At 39.4% G+C, this 19,091-nt stretch overlaps 1 protein-coding gene across 7 annotated transcripts in view; it reads right to left on the bottom strand.

Moving 5' to 3' along the window:
- TNK2 (tyrosine kinase non receptor 2) overlaps positions 1-19,091 on the bottom strand; it is a 305,681-nt gene that overhangs the window by 92,050 nt on the left and 194,540 nt on the right. The window contains exon 1 of one of the 7 annotated variants that reach the window (XM_056565495.1): positions 590-1,722. The exons of 5 other annotated variants lie outside the window; for them this stretch is intronic. In XM_056565495.1, the coding sequence (XP_056421470.1) occupies positions 590-787 (198 nt within the window). In that variant the 5' untranslated portion in view covers positions 788-1,722. Of the gene's footprint in view, positions 1-589; positions 1,723-19,091 lie in introns of those variants that run through there. One more of the 7 variants, XM_056565494.1, reaches the window with a different exon arrangement.

Genomic DNA, 19,091 nt, shown 5'->3' with positions numbered 1-19,091 from the left:
AATATATTCCCTATTTACTACTGCACAGGCTATGCTCCTTCCATGAGTAGAACGGTATTTCTATTGGCTGTCCAGCAATGAATAGAGGTCACTCTGTATAGATCTGGCTGTAAAGAGATGTAGTGATCATGTGTGTCCACCAGCACTCAGCTCTGTAAGTAGACATAAACATTGCTATACAATTTAAATACCAGGTGGCGCAATACTGTGTAAGTGAATGTCAGAACTCTTCACTGGAACATCTCTTAAAAAGCATGTAAAGAGCAAACATTTTGTTAATTTGGTATGATCTAAATAATGAATATGATATTTAATGGCAATTCTTTAATATGAGGTGTGTCCAGTAGATAATAATTACAAGGTGGGCACTAATTTACATCATAATTGCACACGCACATACACACACTAAGCAAAATCCTAATAAAAAAAATATTAGGATAATTTCTAGGCCATGAAACGCTGCTGTGTAGAACATTGTGTCATGCAAGGTACTAGTATTACTTTATCATACCAAACAATAAACTAGCATACAGGGTGCTAAATACTAACACAACTACAACATGCTAAGCTTCAAATATATAGTACTTACTTTATAAATATTAAAATGTGACAGAAAAGGAAGGGAGTTTTTCCATGCTTGAAAACGTTTCATATTTATAAAATTCATAATCCCCAAATGGACAATGAAAGAAAAATATATAAGTTTTACTTTAAAATATGAAGCATTTAAGTCCTTGCAGGGGAACAGATGCAAAAACAAAGATGACGGTATGCCAGTGACTGACATTCCACTATCCCCTTCTGTCCTGTTTGTGGCAGAGAGATGCTGGTCCCAAGGGATAAATCATCACTGGATGACTTTAGGCCCATGGAGAGCTCAAGCTCTGTTCCTCGAGACACACAAATATATTATGGGTTCTTAGCATAACTATGTCCGTCTAGCATCACCAATTGGCATAAAGCACACGTTTGCCTTTTGAGATCAGAAAAAAATGAAATGACATCATGTTCTAAAGTGCTGCAGATGTAAACAAACAACCAAAAGCTGCAGCACTGAGGAGAACTTCAAAGAGATAAAATCCATTAAAATGTTTTCCCGGGAATCATTAGAGCAAAACAATTAACAAAATTCAATAATAAATAAGGAAATAAAAAAGTGCCATACAAAAATATGTGCTGAAACTGGCCAAACTGAGGGAAGACTGTGAGATGAATTTGTAAAAAGCAAAAATAACAAGTAGACTACATAACTGCAGATCAAGACATTAATAAAAGATATACAAAATGAGCGGAAAGTTAGTCCACCATCGTAGCCCACACCAACAACTTAGAAATAGCATATAGAATGTCATTTCAGTGGACATGGATGTTGCTTTAGGTCAGGTAGTCACTTGTTTGCCATCGAGGAGGAAGAGTTCTAAAGTAAAAAGCAGATCAGCAGTGAAGTTTTAGTGTCCACTCCAGGCATTTCTAGAGCCCTGAATATCTCTCTGCAGAGAGGTGGATCTACATGCTTCCAGGATGAGCAGCGAGCACGATCCATCCCAAACTGTAGAAAATCCCAGAAGGAATCGATTCGAGCTACATGACAGGGCAGCAGTGGATCTTTCTGGTCTCATATATGTAGCTGCTCCAGACAGAGTATTCCGCTCTCCTCAGTGTCCGTGTAGTATCCTGGCCCTCTCTGTGCCTCTGACAGCACACTCAGAAACAACTTGTTCAGAGGGTGTAGCCTGTGGTCCCAGCTCATTCCTAGAAGCACAATCTACTTGGGCTGTGAGTTTACCCTGCTAAAAACAGACGCTCTATGGTGTTCACATGGCTAACTACTTGAATCAAAGCCAAAGGGTCAGATTTAACTGCAGGATGGAGAGTTAATTTCCTGTGGGAGCCTCCATTGGGATTTAAAACAGTCCCTCTCTCTCATCTGTCAACATCCCCTTAACTCTCTCACTGCCAAAGGAGACTGCCACATACTGGTTATAGTAGGCATTAGCAGAGACAGGATAAGAGGACTGCAGCATAGGAAATAAATACAAACTGAGGAATGTTCCACATCATTGCTTTCAGTCTAAGAGATGCATCTCTACTTCTAGCAGATGTATATGTAGATGACTACAAGGACATAAGGCATTCAATATGAAAGCATTATATCGTTTATTATTCCCATGCTCATGTAAATGGATGGTGGATGAAGGAAGTAATTAACCGTGCAAAAAGTGCAAATTCCTGCATGAAGGTAAAATGTTACATTTATTGGCAAAACACCGAACCATGCAGACGGAGATTTATCAAAACCTGTGCAGAGGAGAAGCTGTCCAGTTGCGAAAGAAGCAATCTGATCGGTTGCTATGGGTAACTGGTCAACTTTACCTCTGCACAGGATTTGATAAATCTCCCCCACAGTGTGTAAAATGCTAATGTACTTCCTACACTGTCCTGCACTGCTCTTCTAAGGTTTATCCATATATTTTCAATTATGTTGAGGTCAGGAGATTGTGATGGCCATGGCAAAACCTTCAGTTGACGCCCCTTGATGTAATCCCCCGTGGATTTCAAGGTGTGTTTAGGATCATTATCCATTTGTAGAATCCATCCTCTCTTTAACTTCAGCTTTTTCACAGATGGCATCAAGTTAGCATCCAAAATTTGCTGAAATTTTATTAAATGCATTTTTCCTTCTACTTGTGAGATGTTCCCTGTGCCACTGGCTGCAATACAACCCCAAAGCATGATTGATCCACCCTTATGCTTAACAGCTGGACAGAGGTTCTTTTCATTAAATTATGTTGCCCTTCTCCTCCAAACGTACATTGACTTATTACGGCCAAAAAGTTCAATTTTAACCTCATCGGTCCACAAAATTTGTTTCCAAAATGCATCAGGCTTGTCTATATGTTCATTTGCAAAGTTCAAACGCTGATTTTTGTGGTGAGGACGTAGAAGAGGTTTTCTTCTGATGACTCTTCCATGAAGACCATATTTGTACAAGTATCTCTTTATAGTGGAATAGTGTACCACAACTCCAGTGTCTGCCAGATCTTTCTGGAGGGATTGAGCAGTCAAACGTGGGTTTTGAATTGTTTTTCTCACAATCCTACGAGCTGTTCTGTCTGATATTTTTCTTGGTCTTCCAGATCTTGCTTTAACTTCCACTGTTCCTGATGACTGCCATTTCTTAATTACATTCCGAACAGAGGATATTGACATCTGAAAAAGTTTTGCTGTCTTCTTATAGCCTTCTTCAGCTTTGTGAGCGTCAACTATTTTAAGTTTCAGGTTTCTTGACAACGGCTTAGAAGAACCCATGGTGCTGATTGTTGGGGCAAGGTCAGATGAGTCTGAGCATTTAAAACCTTTAAGATTGACATCACCTGGTCTTCCCAGATGATGATTGAGAACAATCCATGACACTGGCAGGTCTCAGCTTTGCAAAGGGGGCAGTGCATGCTATAAATTCTGTAGGGTGCCCAAACTTTTGCAGATGCCATTTTTTAGTTTTCTGTTATTTTGAAAGTGTAAATGATGGAAATAAAATCAAACTTTTGTTGACATATCATAAGAATGTCTAATCTGTAAATGGATGCCTTTTGGAGATTTTTCCATCTTTCCTTGGCTTCTTTATGCACATTAATACAAATTTTTACCTGGATGCCAAAACTTTTGATCCCCACTGTATGCCCAATCCTTTCTACCCCTGACATCTGCCCAATAAACATTTGCTGAAGATCTCCTGTATATTGGGTGCTCAGCTGTTCCCAATGAAATCCATGGGTTTGGCTGACCAATGCATATGGCCGCCTTAAAGGGGTACTCCGCTGGAAAACATTTTTTTTAAATCAACGGGTGCCAGAAATTTAAACAGATTTGTAAATTACTTCTATGTAAAAATCTTTATCCTTCCAGTACTTATCAGCTGCTGTACAATACACAGGAAACTCTTTTCTTTTTGAATTTCCTTTCTGTCTGACCACAGTGCTCTCTGCTGACATCTCTGTCCATGTCAGGAACTGTCCAGAGCAGGATAGATTTACTGTGTGGATTTCCTCCCACAGAGAGCACTGTGGTCAGACAGAAAAGAACAATTCAACTTCCTCTGTAGTATACAGCAGTTGATAAGTACTGGAAGGATTAAGATTTTTAAATAGAAGTAATTTACAAATCTGTTTAACTTTCTGGCACCAGTTAGTTTAAAAAAAATGTTTTCCAGTGGAGTACCCCTTTAAAGGGAACTTGTCATTACTTTCATATTGTTCAAACTACAAGTCATTGGGGTGGTCCCTGGCAGCTTCTTCCCAGCCCACCAGCACTGATAGATCTCTCCCGTTTTTGGGAGCACCTTCATAGGTTCCTTTCACATTTGTAAACCTTTACTTTGAGTTTTTCCATACATGCAAATGAGGAGCAAGTGGCCAGGGGGTGGGGCATACTATGTGAAACTGAAATACAGATTCCCTTTAATACATCCAAAAGTTTTGATGGGTCAGGGTCTCAGTGCCAAGATCTCCAAGATCATTAGAATGAGAGGAGAATAGCATGCTTCATTCCCTGGCAATCTGTTTTGCTTTATTAGACAGCCCTACAGGCTTATAATGGGGCTTTTCCATGAAGCAGGATGGAAATCGCTACTGCGTGCTTCTCCCACGCATTCTAGAGATCAGTAGGGGTCTCAACATTGAGTCCCTGACCAATCAAAACTTCTGACATTTCTGAGACATGTGAAAAGTTTATTTTTAAATTACAGGGGCACTTTAAGATTTTCTAAGATAACATACATATCTTGGTGTTTCTTATGGATAGTAAGACACTTACAACAGTGTTTTTAGATAGAGTTTTCAAATATAAAAACAATTTTACAAAACTACAAATTATCATAAATGTCTGAAAACTGCACATATTTGTAAATGATTTCCAAGTAATGAAATTACAATGCTTCTTGCCTGCAAAATATTGTAGGATTTTAGGACTTGGAAGTTTTCAGAAATGTTTCATGTCGCTCACCACAATGCTATTGATCTGTATAATAAAAGCTTGGCATTTATAAAACATTAGTAATAAATCCTTATGTTTTTAAGATGGTTGATCAGAATAATAAATTAGTTTTGCTTAGTACAATACAACAGGTTTATATGACACAACACTGCTAAAAAAAAAAAAAAAAATCCAGAAAAAGATTTTACAGACTCTTTGGAAGATCAATTAAGACCGGCTTTTTCTATTCCAGTGTTCCCATCCCTTTAGCGAGGTGCAGGAGGGGGTGACTTAACCCCCCCCCCCCCCCTATATGCATATATATATATATGGTACAGCCTTGTGGCAGGTCTATAAAGCAAGCTCAGGAGCTGAGCTGGCTTCATACTGGCTGATGCCAGACATCACAGGTCAGGTTAATGTCCGGTATTAACCATTAAGATGCCGCGATCAAAGTTGCCTGCCAAAAATGAAGTGCCGGTAGCTCAGTTGAGCTGTTCGGGATACCTGTGGCAGAATTGCGAGGTCCCGATAAGCTGAGAGGATGGGCGAAGGGTCCCTACATGCCTCCTTCTTGTTCAATAGGCACTTTAATAGTGCAGGCAATCCCATGAGCATGCACTAATAGTGCTAATAGTGCTGATAACACTAAGGCTAAGTTTCCACTTGTTTTTTTTTCTTGCAGTTTTTGGAGATCTGCCACTGCAGTTTTTGAGCCAAAGTCAAAAGTGGATCCATAAGGGAGGAGAAGTGTAAGTTCTTTCTTTATATGTCCTATTCCTTTTGAATACACTTCTGGCTTTAGCTCAAAAACTGCAGTGGCAGTATTCCAAAACTGCCAGAAAAAAAAACAAGTGGAAACTTAGTATAAGCAATACTGTTCAGCATTGTTCAGTGTATAAAGGTTTACATCACCCCCTCATTTCCTTATTTTTTCAAATAAAATAGAGGCAAACAAAAATAAACATAAAAATATTTGGTATCACCGCGTGCGTTATATTAAAATATAATGTTAACAAAACCGCATTGTCAATGGTATAAACAAAAACAAAAAAATACTAGAATGGCAAATTTTTGGTCACTTCATATCCTAGAAAATAATTACTGAATTTCCCATCAAAACAAAAATGGTACCAATAGAAAGTAAAGATCACTGTGCAAAAAATAAGCCCTAATACATCCCTTTAAACATCATAATTTTTTTATATAAATATATATAGGGGGAGATTTATTCAAAGCTGTGAAGAGGAAAAGTTGACCAGCTGCCCATAACAACCAATCAGATCGCTTCTTTGATTTTTTCAGATACCTTTTCAAAAATGAAAGAAGCGATCTGATTGGTTGCTGTGGGCAACTGGTCTACTTTTCCTCTGCACAGGTTTTGATAAATCTCCCCCATTATTTTTAAGTAGTAAATTAAAACAAAATCTATATCTTGAAATATATTATGGGACTTGCATATTACTCTGAAAGCTTATTCAACACACCTCCAAGATAACATCAGGATCAAGCAAGGCGCTGGGACTCTTCAAAGGCTAAAAGGATTTACTACCCATAGCTAGACAGCCTATTCAGTCTAGCTATAGGCTCACATACATAGCAGACTTTGTGACCATATGAAGGCCTCTGGCTGCCATTTCAACCTATTGGCATCATGTGATTGAGTGACAGGGGTTCCCCAATGGGCACACTGAGTGAACTATTTCCTTGTGTAAAATCATTCATGTACCGTTGGTGGAGCTCCTGCATTGTATTTAAGCCATTCTTACAGGGCCTTTATTTGACTAATCAAGAAGGGAAGAAACTACCAAGCATTTACTCCATATGCTATGTGCACAGAGGATGATAGCGCACCACAAAGTCTCTCTCACTCCATACTAACGAGCCATACATGGGGCAGATATTCATTTTTAAATACATAAAAAATGTGTAAAGGAAACCTGATGATAATTTTAATTCCAAGTTAAACATACATGTGTCTATGACAAGAGAATACCAGTACAGGCTCAAGATCTCAATTTCAGATGGCTTGGCAGACAGCAAAATAAAAATAGGACTATTAATTCTGTCACACTCAGAGCCGATTTCTTTCCTTTTCTGTCCCGTAATGTCATTAAAATCAATTTCCGCAAATCTAAGTAAGCATATTATAGAAGCCAAAGTTTTTGATTATCTGGTGGTGGCCTAAATACAGGGATTCTGGGTGGTATTTTGTCTAATAAAGCTGCTCTTTATAAAGCTTGCGAGTAAGAAAATGAACAATACATCATAAGTACAAGAAGTGCTTGTGCAGCATGTTTCACTGCGTATTCTCCATTGAGCATACACACAGGGCTACCTGGCAGCAGTCCTGTGTGTTCAGTGAGGTTTGGAGGTGGGGCCGTGCGTCACAGTCACGCTAATGCTTGGCTCCGCCTCCAAACCTTACTGAACCCACAGGGCTGCTTCCGGGTAGCCCTGTGTGTATGCTCAATGGAGAATATGCAGCGTATTTCTTGCTGCACAGAAGATTGGGTTCAATCAGGAAATACGCTGTGTAAGTGTTACGTGGGACCATAGCCTTAGGGTGTATTCACACATACAGTATTCTGCACATATTTGACGCACAGAATTTAAAGCTGAAGATTTGAAACTGTGTTCAGTCAAATAGTTTACAATGAAATCTGCAGCATAAAATCTGCAGCTTCAAATATGCACAGGATACTGTATACGTGAATACACCCTAAAAAAGCTAATTTTTTTGCATAAACATGGCATTCCCACGCTAATCATATACACACATGTAGGAGCGGGTATTCATTCATCCAAACACGTCCTTCAGACTGCCATGTTATCACAAGTGTCTGCCGCTTAACCTAAGCTTAGTTTCCCTGTGGAAAGTTAACTGTGCCTTATATTAAACACTTGTAGCAAACAATGGCAAGAAGTACTCTGTAGTCTTCTTTAAACTATATGTGTATACATGTTTGTTTGTTTTTTATAGTATCCATAGGATAAGCAATAAATGTAGGTGCCAGTCCCAGATATATTGTCAATTCTCAGCCAGCATTAAATTTGCATATATATATATATGTGTGTGTGTGTGTGTATAATGTGCTATTTCTGGTTAAATGTCAGAAACCATGACAGAAACCCAACCAACCCATTTATACTCGATGAGCTCTGATGGTTGCCATTGGTGTAATATTTGTTTTTTAGTTTCTATAATGGAAAAGGAAAACTGGAATGTTGCACAGGTGTGAACCTAGTCTTAGAACGCTAAGGCTAGGTTCAGACTACGGAATTTCCACCTGCAATTCCGCTTGCTAAAATATATAGTGCACTGAATGCACACTTTGGAATTTGTGAACGGAAAATCCGCTTGGAAATTTTCGCCTGAAGAATGGCGTTGCTCTTTCTTCAGGTGGAAATACTCACGGAACACAATGCAGTCTACTGGAGACAGCAGTGTCCGCGTGGTCCTAGCGCCGACTGATTCAGTCGGCGCTGGCCGCACTCAGAATCTCCAGGCGGAAATTTTCTGCCCGGAGATTCCGCAGTCTGAACCTAGCCTAACAGGCTCTTTGTCTAGTAGCTGTTAGGGCTCATGTGTTATGGATAATTGATGTAAAATAAAGATAATTCTTCTAAAATGGAAGTTACATCCTGTATTACTACCTGTGTGCCCACCCTGCTTGGCACAGAACAATATGATGTAATGCTTACGTAAAGTAGTCTGTTAACCAATTAGAATGCTTATACAATGTGCTACGCTCTACTGAAGGATATATCTTGTGTGTACACTATACAATAAATAAGAAAGAACCATTTTGACCTATAGAGTGTCAGCGAGAGTTTTTTCTCTCCATGCACGTATCTTATCTAATTTGGAGCAGTACATCAACCTAGAGCGGTCACTTGGAACGTGTCCAAAACACATGTACACTGCCATGTTACAGCTCTGTATAATCTATAAGTTACGTGGAGACGTAATACGATGTTATGCTATACAACTATGACTGGGTTCCATTAGGAAACTGCTATACACCACATATAGGAATGAGAAAACCAAGAAAAATGGTGTCCAACAAACACCACAAAATACCCATAGAGATGAATAGACTAAAAGAAGTAGTTTGTTGATGGCCATATGTTTTGTCTGCTTCATCATAGTATAGTTTTATTTGTGGGACAGAATAGCATATTCTGTTGCCTATTTTGTGGGGGGGGGGGGGGGGGAAATCACTGTAATGAAGCAGAACTAGTGTTATCAATAGATGTTTTGTGTATTGATCTTTATCACTACACCACTGGTACACCACAGTATACAGTACATCAAAACTTTTGCTGACCTGAGCTTGAAATTGTATGACTGATAAATGATGCACCATAAAAAGCCTACATTAGAAATATTATAGGGGTATTCCGCTGGAATTTTATTTTATTTTTTTAAATCAACCAGTGCCAGAAAGTTAAACAGATTTGTACATTACTTCTATTTAAAAATACTAATCCTTCCAGTTCTTATCTGCTGCTAAATGCTCCACAGGAAGTTCTTTTCTTTTTTAATTTCCTTTCTGTCTGACCAAAGTGCCCTCTGCTGACATCTCTGTACAATGCTGCACAGTTCCTAAAATGGACAGAGGTGTCAGCAGTGAGCACTGTTTGTCAGACAGAAAGGAAATTCAAAAAGAAAAGAACTTCCTCTGGAGCATACAGCAGCAGATAAGTCTGTAATGATTAAGATTTTTAAATAGAAGTAATTTACATTTACATGTTTAACTTTCTGGCACCAGTTGATTTAAAAAAAAAATGTTTTCCAGTAGAGTACCCCTTTAAATTGTGTTAACATTTACAAACCACAACAATAAAAACATAATGAGGTAGTGGAGGGACAAGAGGACAAAGCCAAACAAGTAGAAAAAAAAGTTAATGGAAAAATGAAAACTAAATGAGAGGACAAAAAAAAACAAAAAAAAACTAAGAATAAAGAAAATAGTAAGGTATTTCCAAACCAACCATCACATTTAGTGTGCCCATCTGGAGAATCTTGTTTGTATAATTCATTATTGAGCAGGTTTTATTTTTTATTTTTATTATGCTAGAGGCTGAACAGATGAGAATCTGACATCCGCTAATCAGATTTTTTGTTGAACACCAAAATGATCTGTAAGTTTTGTTATGATACAGTAAAACTACACCAAAAGACCACCCTTTTGAGAAGACCACGTCCTTATATACACCAGATTTTGTGAGATGGATTTTAAGTTCACCATATATTCTGCATAGTGACCATTTTCTTTGAAAAGACCACCCCTATGGAAGACCAACTGCAATTTTGGGCAGTCTTCGCAAAGAGGTTTTACTGTATATAGTACAAGTAGACTGCCTATAAAGTAATGTACAGTAAATAAAAGGAGCACAGTGCTCTCATGTGTAGGTAGCCACTATACACACAAATAGTTGGAAGTAGTTGACCAAAGTCTTACTGAATGTATCAGCAATGGAAGCAACTGCCTAGCCTTGAGCATTACAGTAGGTTCAGAGCTACCTTTTATCCTGAGAACAGTTGTGGTATCTTTTAACATGACACCATGAGAACATTTTAAATGTTTCCAAGCAATGAATGAATAGGTGAAAGTGAAAGAATACTCAATTATATCAGAAGTTTATATGTATGATAGGTAAAATGATGGTCTGAGAATTTTCTACAAAATCCTAAACACTTTAGCTGCAATAAGTTTTAATGATTTAAATGATATCACACAATAACCTACAAATGGTACACCCCAATAACAGACAAGACATAGAAATACCTTAGAGTCTGCCATGCACCAGGAATCTCCTGTTCACTAACAAACAAAATGACAAGACTATTTGTCTACTGATAACACCTACGTATTCCCTTCTTGGGAGCTCTTACTTCCCTTTTCAAGCACGTGCCACTTTTCACATTTGCTTGAGACAAATCTCACAAAGCTTTAATTAAAATACTACTTCAGGGTAGGGTCACACGTGCCGTACTTTGCTGCCATTTATTTTCCTACCCTTACACTGAACATCTTTAAGCCCATCACGCCCCGTCCAGACAGAAGCAACACACATATAACCTCACTAGGTTTTGCAGACAAGGATTTAAGCAAGTCTTGCAAATGCAAATGTTTACTGAAATGTAGAGGTAAATGTAGAAGGTAAAGCTACCCTTTTTTTTGCTTGACTATCGTAGGCAAAGGCAAGAAATGTTATTTCCATTCTGCCACCCTGCTGTTATATAAGATCACTCCCAATCATTAAGACAATTATTCTAATATTAGAAGTATATTACATTAATTCCCTAGTCATATCAATGCATACTTTTACCATTTAATTTTAACCCCTTAGGGACTCAGCCCAGTTTCACCTTAAAGGGGTACTCTGCCCCAGGACATCTTATCCAAAGGATAGGAGATAAGATGTCTGATTGTGGGGGTCCTGCCGCTGGGGACTCCCGGGATCTCGGCTGCAGCAAACTTGCTCTGTGCATAATGACGGGCGATACAGGGGTCGGAGCATCGTGACATCACGGCCTGCCCCCTTAATGCAAGTCTAAGGGAGGGCTCCGGCCCTTGTATCGTCCGTCATTACGCACAGAGCGAGTTTGCTCTGTGCAGTAATGACCGCGGGGTGCTACAGCTGAGATCCCGGGAGTCCCCAGCGGTGGGACCCCCGCCATCAGACATCTTATCTCCTATCCATTGGATAGGGGATAAGATGTCTAAGGGCAGAGTACACTTTTAAAGACTTAGCAAGTTTTTTTATTTTCGTTTATTCCTCCCTCCCTTCTAAAAATTATAACGCTTTAAATTTTGCACCTACAGACCCATATAAGGGCTTGCTTTTTGCATCACCAATTGTACTTTGTAATGACATCACTTATTTTATAATATTACCTGCCGTGAAATAAAAAAAAAATTATTTGTGGGGTGAAATAAAATAAAAAAACATGCCATTTTTGTAACTTTTGGGAGCTCCCATTTCTACGCAGTACACTTTTTGGTAAAAATGACACTTTGGCCCTCATTTACTATTGCAAACCCGACATATTTTGTTGGGTTGTTTGCAGATTCTGGTGCCAGAATTGAAAAAACTTGACTAACCCTCCATTTTTACTAAGAAAACCCGAAAAAGGTTGCGTGGCTGTCAATAAAAGGGTGCGTGGTCACCGAAAAGGGGCGTTTTCCCGACATTTTCACTAAAACCCAACATATTTCCTAAGGTTTCCACATAAAATGTGGTGGATTTGAGCTGAGGAAAACCAGACAGATCAGAGCATGTGTAAAAAAAAGAAAAAGGTAGGGAAAATGGAAAATGTAGGGAAACCTTAGTAAATACAGTGGAAAATAAATTGTAGGGAATTAAAACCCACAAGAAACCGACACTCCACTCTTAGTAAATCAGGGCCTTTATCTTTATACTGTAGGTTCAAACGGTTACAAGGATACCCAATTTATGTAGGTTTTATTTTATTTTAATATTTCAAAAAATTATAAACATGCACCAAAATTAGTATGTTTAAAATTGGCATCTTCTGACTCTTACAGAGCAGAGCAGGCTCATTTTTTGTGCCATCTTCTGTAGTTTTTATCTGAACCATTTTTTGTTTTGATGGGACTTTTTAATCGCTTTTTATTAATATTTTTATGGTATATGAAGTGACCAAAAATGCACAATTTTGGACTTTGGTATTTTTTTAACGTGTACGCAATCAACAGTGCAGTTTATTAACCTATTTTAATAGTTCTGACATTTACGCACGCAGCGATACCACATATGATTATTTTTATTCTTTAATACATTATTTTATTTAAAAAATGGGAAAATTATTTAAACTTTTAATAGGGAAGGGGTTAATGAACTTTTATTTTTACATCAATTTTTATTGCAGCGTCTAAAGGGTTAATGCCAGGCATCGGCCCAATTGACCGTGCCCAGAATTAGTCGTGGGTTCAGGCTGTCCATAGCAACCGGGACCCACCAGGTGATTGGAAAAATGGCCACTAGATGGCTCTGTTCTGTTCCCTGCACAAGTCAAAAAGTTAGTTTGGTCTCCTCCCGGCCTGGCAGGAGATCAAACTCAGGAAGTGCATGTGGGGCATGGCAAGGCACAGCTCTCGTAGGCTTCAGTGAAGTTGAGCTGCTGGGGAACGCCCACTTTCTCTTGCGGGGAGCTCACACAATGTGAGCAAGGGGAAAGGTATGGTACAGAGCTTTTAAAGCTCAGAATTTTTTTAAGGGTAGGAGGGTTGTTAGGAGTAGTTAGGGAATATAATCTGAGTTAGTTTAGAAAATATGGTATGATAACAGGTACTCCCCTAAGCACTTCCCAGCCCAGCTCTTGGCCAATCTGTGTATTACTGTACAAGACAAGCTCTTTTATAAATCTATAAAGCTTGTATCATGTAGTGAAAAGGATATTGGAGACGGGGAATGTAGTGCAAAACTGCACACTTCCTCAGGCTATATCTACATATTGTGGGGGTCTGACTACTGACCAATCAAAACTTCCCTTTTTTATATAAAAACAGCAAAACTTTAAAAAGGTTCTTCCGTGCCCCAGCATTCTAAACATTTTGTTCAGAACGCTTGGAGCAGATGGCCGTGATCGTGACATCAAGGAAACGCCCCCTCGTTATGTCAGGCCACGTCCCTTCTATTCATGTCTATGGGAGGGGGGGTGTCGGCAGTCACGCCCCCTCCCATAGACATGAATGGAGTAGGCGTGGCATGACATCACAGGAGATCATGGGGGGGGGGGGACACCAGTGGCAGGGTGTCAAGCAGCAGAGTACCCCTTTAACAGAAGAGTACCCCTTTAAGGCACCTTTGTGGCTGGCATAGTTATGAGGACAATTTGACCAAAATCAGCAAGTTTGGGGGACATGTGTCTATTGCTATTGGATCCTTTAGTAAAGGGGAAGCTTGGAGGGTCAACAAATGGAAGGATCATATGATAACACACTTGATAACTAAATAAAATGCAGCACAATTCCATTGTACATTACCCCAAACAACTTGAATGATAAGAACCGAATTTATCATGTATTTATGAACCTTTAAACGAATGCCCTAAATCTAAAAGTCTAAAAGACGTGTACCATTTGTTTGGTGCAGTAAGTGAGTGTATAGTCCTTGAAAAATGATCCTAATATATCAAATTATGTGTCTGAATCTGACCACTTCTGGTTTTATGGTGGTAGAATGTAACTTAAAATTTTACAATGTGTCTGGAGGAAACAAATGTGTTATCAAATATGTTAAGTAAAAAGCTTTAAAAATGATTTACACTACAGGATATTTAGAAAAATATAGTGGTCAATATACCACTTACAGTTGGTCTCCTAGGAAAACAAGCTGATGTGATCATAAGAGCTAGTAATCTAACAAGGACAGACATACAGTCTCAAAGACTCCAAGAACACAGGGTTAAATAATATGTGGGGAAGTGATGCAGCACTAACTACTTAACATTCAGTGCACACTTCAATGCAGAAGGGAAATGTGAAACATACACACACGAAGCACATATAAAAGGTGAGTGACAGAGAATAGTTAAATTGAATGGTCAAAATGATCATACAGGATAAAGGATTTATGTAGGGGTAAAATGTAAATTGGGTATAGATTAGCATAAGATTTTAGTAATTGGAAGCCACTGCGATACCCACCTGAGCTAAGCCATGTTGTCAATAGGATGTGGCCTTGGAGGCACTTGAGAACAAACCTGACAATTTGAATCTTCTAGTCTGAATGAATCTATAGGTAAATTTTCTCATCCAAACTACATCCATGTGATGTATATACCATGCCTTAAAATACTTGAAGATAACATCTATGAGTAAGTAACTATATTAACCTCAGTCCCAATTAGCTTGTCTTGGGATCAGAATACATAAGTTATTTACACCTTTCCTATTTTGAGGTTGTCATGCAAGTCCAGAAGGACCTGTGTAAAGTGATCGTTTGGCTTCCTATTGATTTCTGCTATTTTCATAACTGAAACCATTACAGTTTGCTTAGTCTATCATACAAATAATATATGTGGTTCCCCACAGACCCTACTGACTGTTGGGTTTTATTAACTCTAGGAGTCTGTCAGGTTCTAGTACAGTGCCCATCATTTTGACTGTGTATTTTCCTGTCAAGTCTGACAACATATGGAGAAAAGGCTCTGATGCAGATGTAAACAGAGCCTTACAGTAATTCCAAATGGGAGAGAATTGATGTGGATTTTCCCTTTACAGGTACAATCCACTGGGGATTTCAGTAGCGTGCAAGTGGATGAGGTTTTACAAATAGTTTTACACAACCTGGGTTATAAGCCATAGTTTATTTACCTAAACTTTATATGGTCATGAGGAAAGTAAAAAAAAAAAAAAAAAAAAGTCTTGTTGTGAAGAAACCTGCTCACTCATAATGACACATTTTCTTTTTTTAAAACATGCTGTAATTCTCTTTTCCTGCCACCACACCCAACCCCATGGAAAATCACTCATCATTTTTCATGCCTGCACCTATATAATTGTAGAAAAAGCTTCCTTCCAGTAAATCAATGTTGAAGATTATGAATAGTTCTTTATATGCTCACTCTACCACAGCAAATAATCATATAAAATGGACCATGAAAAGCCTGAATTTAGCTGGCCATAGAAGTAAGGTATTTAAAAGTGTATTCGTATTTCAGAAAGTTATATCCTATCCACAGGATAGTGAATAACTGGTGGATTGGTGAAAGTCCAACCACTAGAACCACTGCTGATGAAAGATTGGAGGACAAATGGTCTGCCGTATGAATGAAGTCGCAGGGCACAAAAGCATTTAGTGCTCCATGTATTTTCTATGAGGCTTCTAAGTATTGCCAAGGCCAGCGCTCAGCAACGTTCAGAGCCCCATAAAAAATAAATGAAATACTGGATGCACAAGTGGCATGCCCACATTTTCCTGCATTCTTAGGATTGGTGGGGGTCCCATTAGATAGCGCATAACTTTCTAAATTGAGAATACCCCTTTAACCAGAGACTATTTCAAGATCTAACTAAAAAGAGCCATACACATTAGAAGAACAACAGCAAACAGCCAAGCCAGGAAAAAAAGATAGAAGCCAGGATGCCACACGTCACATAATGTTACGTCACAAGGAACCAGGATGTTATGTGGCATTATATGATAAGTTATTAGTGCCCCCTCATCTCTCCTGTGTCACAGTAGCATCCCCTCATCTCCCCATGTCAGTCAATAGTGTCCCATCACCTCTCTCTGTGTCAGTCATAATTGCCCCTTCATCTCCCTCTCTGTGTGTTGCTTACTATTGTCCCCTTATCTTCCCCCTGTGTGTCAATTATTAATGCCACCTAATCTCCTTTCCTGTGTGTCAAAAGTGCCTCATCTGTTAAAAATTAACTTTTTTTTTTTTTTTTACTTACCTCTGCCTCTGTTGTCATGATGATCTTCCCTTCTGCCTTGCTGATCACGGGTCGACGCTCTGGTGTACAGCAGTGGATGTCTTTGGTCGGTGGCTCCAGTGTCAGTGATGGCTGCAGTCAATCAGCAGACTCACGTAAATCTCCATACTCCTGAGTACAGAGAGTCACTGCCAAGGCGTAGACAGCAGGCAGAATGAGGGATTAGTGCAGAAACTGATGCGGAGGTAAGTAAAAAGTACAACTTATCCCCTATCCAAAAATAGGTGATAAGTGTCCTTTTTGTGGGGGGTCCACCGCTGGGACCCCCCACAATTTCCTGCATGGCACCCTGGCTCTCCCCAGAAACGGAGAGTATCGACCCCTGCATGAAGCAGAAGTCGGTGTGCCCCCTCCATGTATCTCTATGAGAGAGATACCTGAACGCTGTATTGCCAGGGGGGTGAGGACCGCACTGAGTGAAACCCTCTGGTGGGCTGACAATCTTCTGTGCATCCAACCCTCGGTGTCACTCGCTGTTTCTGTGAGCTCGAATGAACTCACAGAAAAAATGTAATCATGAAAAATGAAAGAATATCATTATACCCACACTATCATGTCCCCGCTACCCCGCCAGATTCCAGACTCTGGCGTGTCTGGCCTGCATCTATAACTGGTACATGACATTGGTGTGGGCGTGGCTGGAGTGTGACGGTCCGTTATGTCAGCCATCACGACCAGTCCAAGCCAGACCATTTCTGTGGATCATGTGGTAGGACCGAGCAGGACATTCAGGAACACCAGCAGCGCAGCAGTGAGTGGAGCACCCTGCTGGGTAAGTTACAGTGGGAGGGAGAAGGGGGAGAAGAAATTGTTTGAGAGGCTGACATGATGCAGACATGAGGCACACTAATGTGAGGGTTAAGGGGAGTGATGATGCAGATATGAGACACAGTAATGTGGGGGTTGGGGAGGGGGGTGGATAAGGCTTATGATTCATATCAGCCTCCAACACCCCCCAACACCCCACATGGTTGTGTCTCATGTTTGCATCACCCTGCTCCCCATTACTGTGCCTCATGTCTGCATCATCACAGTTTTTATGGCCTACATTATGTTGCAGTATTATATTCATAAGATAAAGTGTGTGGCAGCATTTTATTTAGAGGGTACAGTGTGGAACACTGTTATATTTATAGGGTGCAGTGTATGATAGTATTACATTGAGATGGCACAGTGTGTAGTAGTATTATATTGAGATGGCACAGTGTGCAGCAGCATTCTATTGACCTCTAAATGACCACTGATGTGCATACACGTCAATGCATCATTAAGGGTGTATGGTGGGGGTTCCGGACTCAAGCCTGCACCATACCGGGCGCCCCCCCAGCTGATTCCTCTAGCTGGAGGCGGCCACTAAAGCCGACCTGCGGCAATCTCTGTGGCCTGTTATTAACCCTTTAGATCGCCCCTAGCGGTCTAGTGAGATGGAAAATGAGCACTCATAGAGCCCGGTAACCAAAAAAATAAAAAAGTTATAGTGATCAGAAAATGGCATTAAAAAATTAAAATAAATTCTAAAAAGTTTAGAATTTTTTTAAATTAATAAAACATGAGGCAAACTATACAAATTGGGTATTGTTTTAATCGTGCAGACCTAAAGTATCTAGATTGCATGTTAGTTTGACTGCACAGTTACTGGAGTACAAAAGAAAAAATGAACAAAGACCTTACAAAGTACACTTGGTCCCGCATAAAATAAACCCTTATATGGGTGTGTAGATTAAAAAATAAAAGAATCATAGCTATTAGTGCTAGGAGGAAAAAACGAAAGTGCAACAACGAAAATTGGCCAGTCTTTAAAGGGTTAATTATTGTTTTCCTATAGAGGATCAGAATCGAAGTGAGGAGCCAATGCCATCTGGGTGTCAAGTTCTGCAGACAGACAATTTAGCTTAAAGGGGTATTCCGGTGGAAATTTTTTTTTTTAAATGAATTGATGCCAGAAAGTTAAACAGATTTGTAAATTACTTCTATTAAAATATATTTACCCTTCCAGTACTTTTTAGCAGCTGCATGCTACAGAGGAAATTCTTTTCTTTTTTAATTTCTTTTTTGTTTTGTAAACAGTGCTCTCTGCTGACACCTCTGTCCGCATCAGGAACTGTCCAGAGCAGCATAGGTTTGTTATGGGGATTTTCTCCTGCTCTGGACAGTTCCTGGTACGGGCATCAGATGTCAGCAGAGAGAACTGTGGACAAGACAAAAAAGAAATTCAAAAAGAAAGGAATTTCCTCTGTAGAATACAGCTGCTAAAAAGTACTGGAAGGGTAAAGATTTATTAATAGAAGTAATTTACAAATCTGTTTAAATTTCTGGCACCAGTTGATAAAAAAAAAAAAAAAATGTTTTCCACCGGAGTACCCCTTTAAAGAAGTAACGGTGGTATAAACCAGCTGAATTAGATAAGAAAGGGCAACAGAGAAGACGTCAAGAACTTCCCTAGCAATGCCCATTTAATTGGCAATTGGTATATTAGATTATTGTTCTATAAAAAAATTCTCCCTGACATGCTAAACTGTGGGCGTCCATCATAGTAGACAAAAAAATTACTTTGGGGTGGCAACCCTAGCAACGCCACTGGCTGCAGCGACCTGGTGCCTGAAATTTATCTAGCTTGAGCTAGCCACTATGTAATGTGTACGG

The sequence above is a fragment of the Hyla sarda genome, chromosome 3 (genome assembly GCF_029499605.1).
Source record: "Hyla sarda isolate aHylSar1 chromosome 3, aHylSar1.hap1, whole genome shotgun sequence".
Taxonomy (NCBI): Eukaryota; Metazoa; Chordata; class Amphibia; order Anura; family Hylidae; genus Hyla; species Hyla sarda.
Note: the sequence above shows the minus strand (reverse complement) of the source record. Positions and strands in the feature narration are given on the sequence as shown.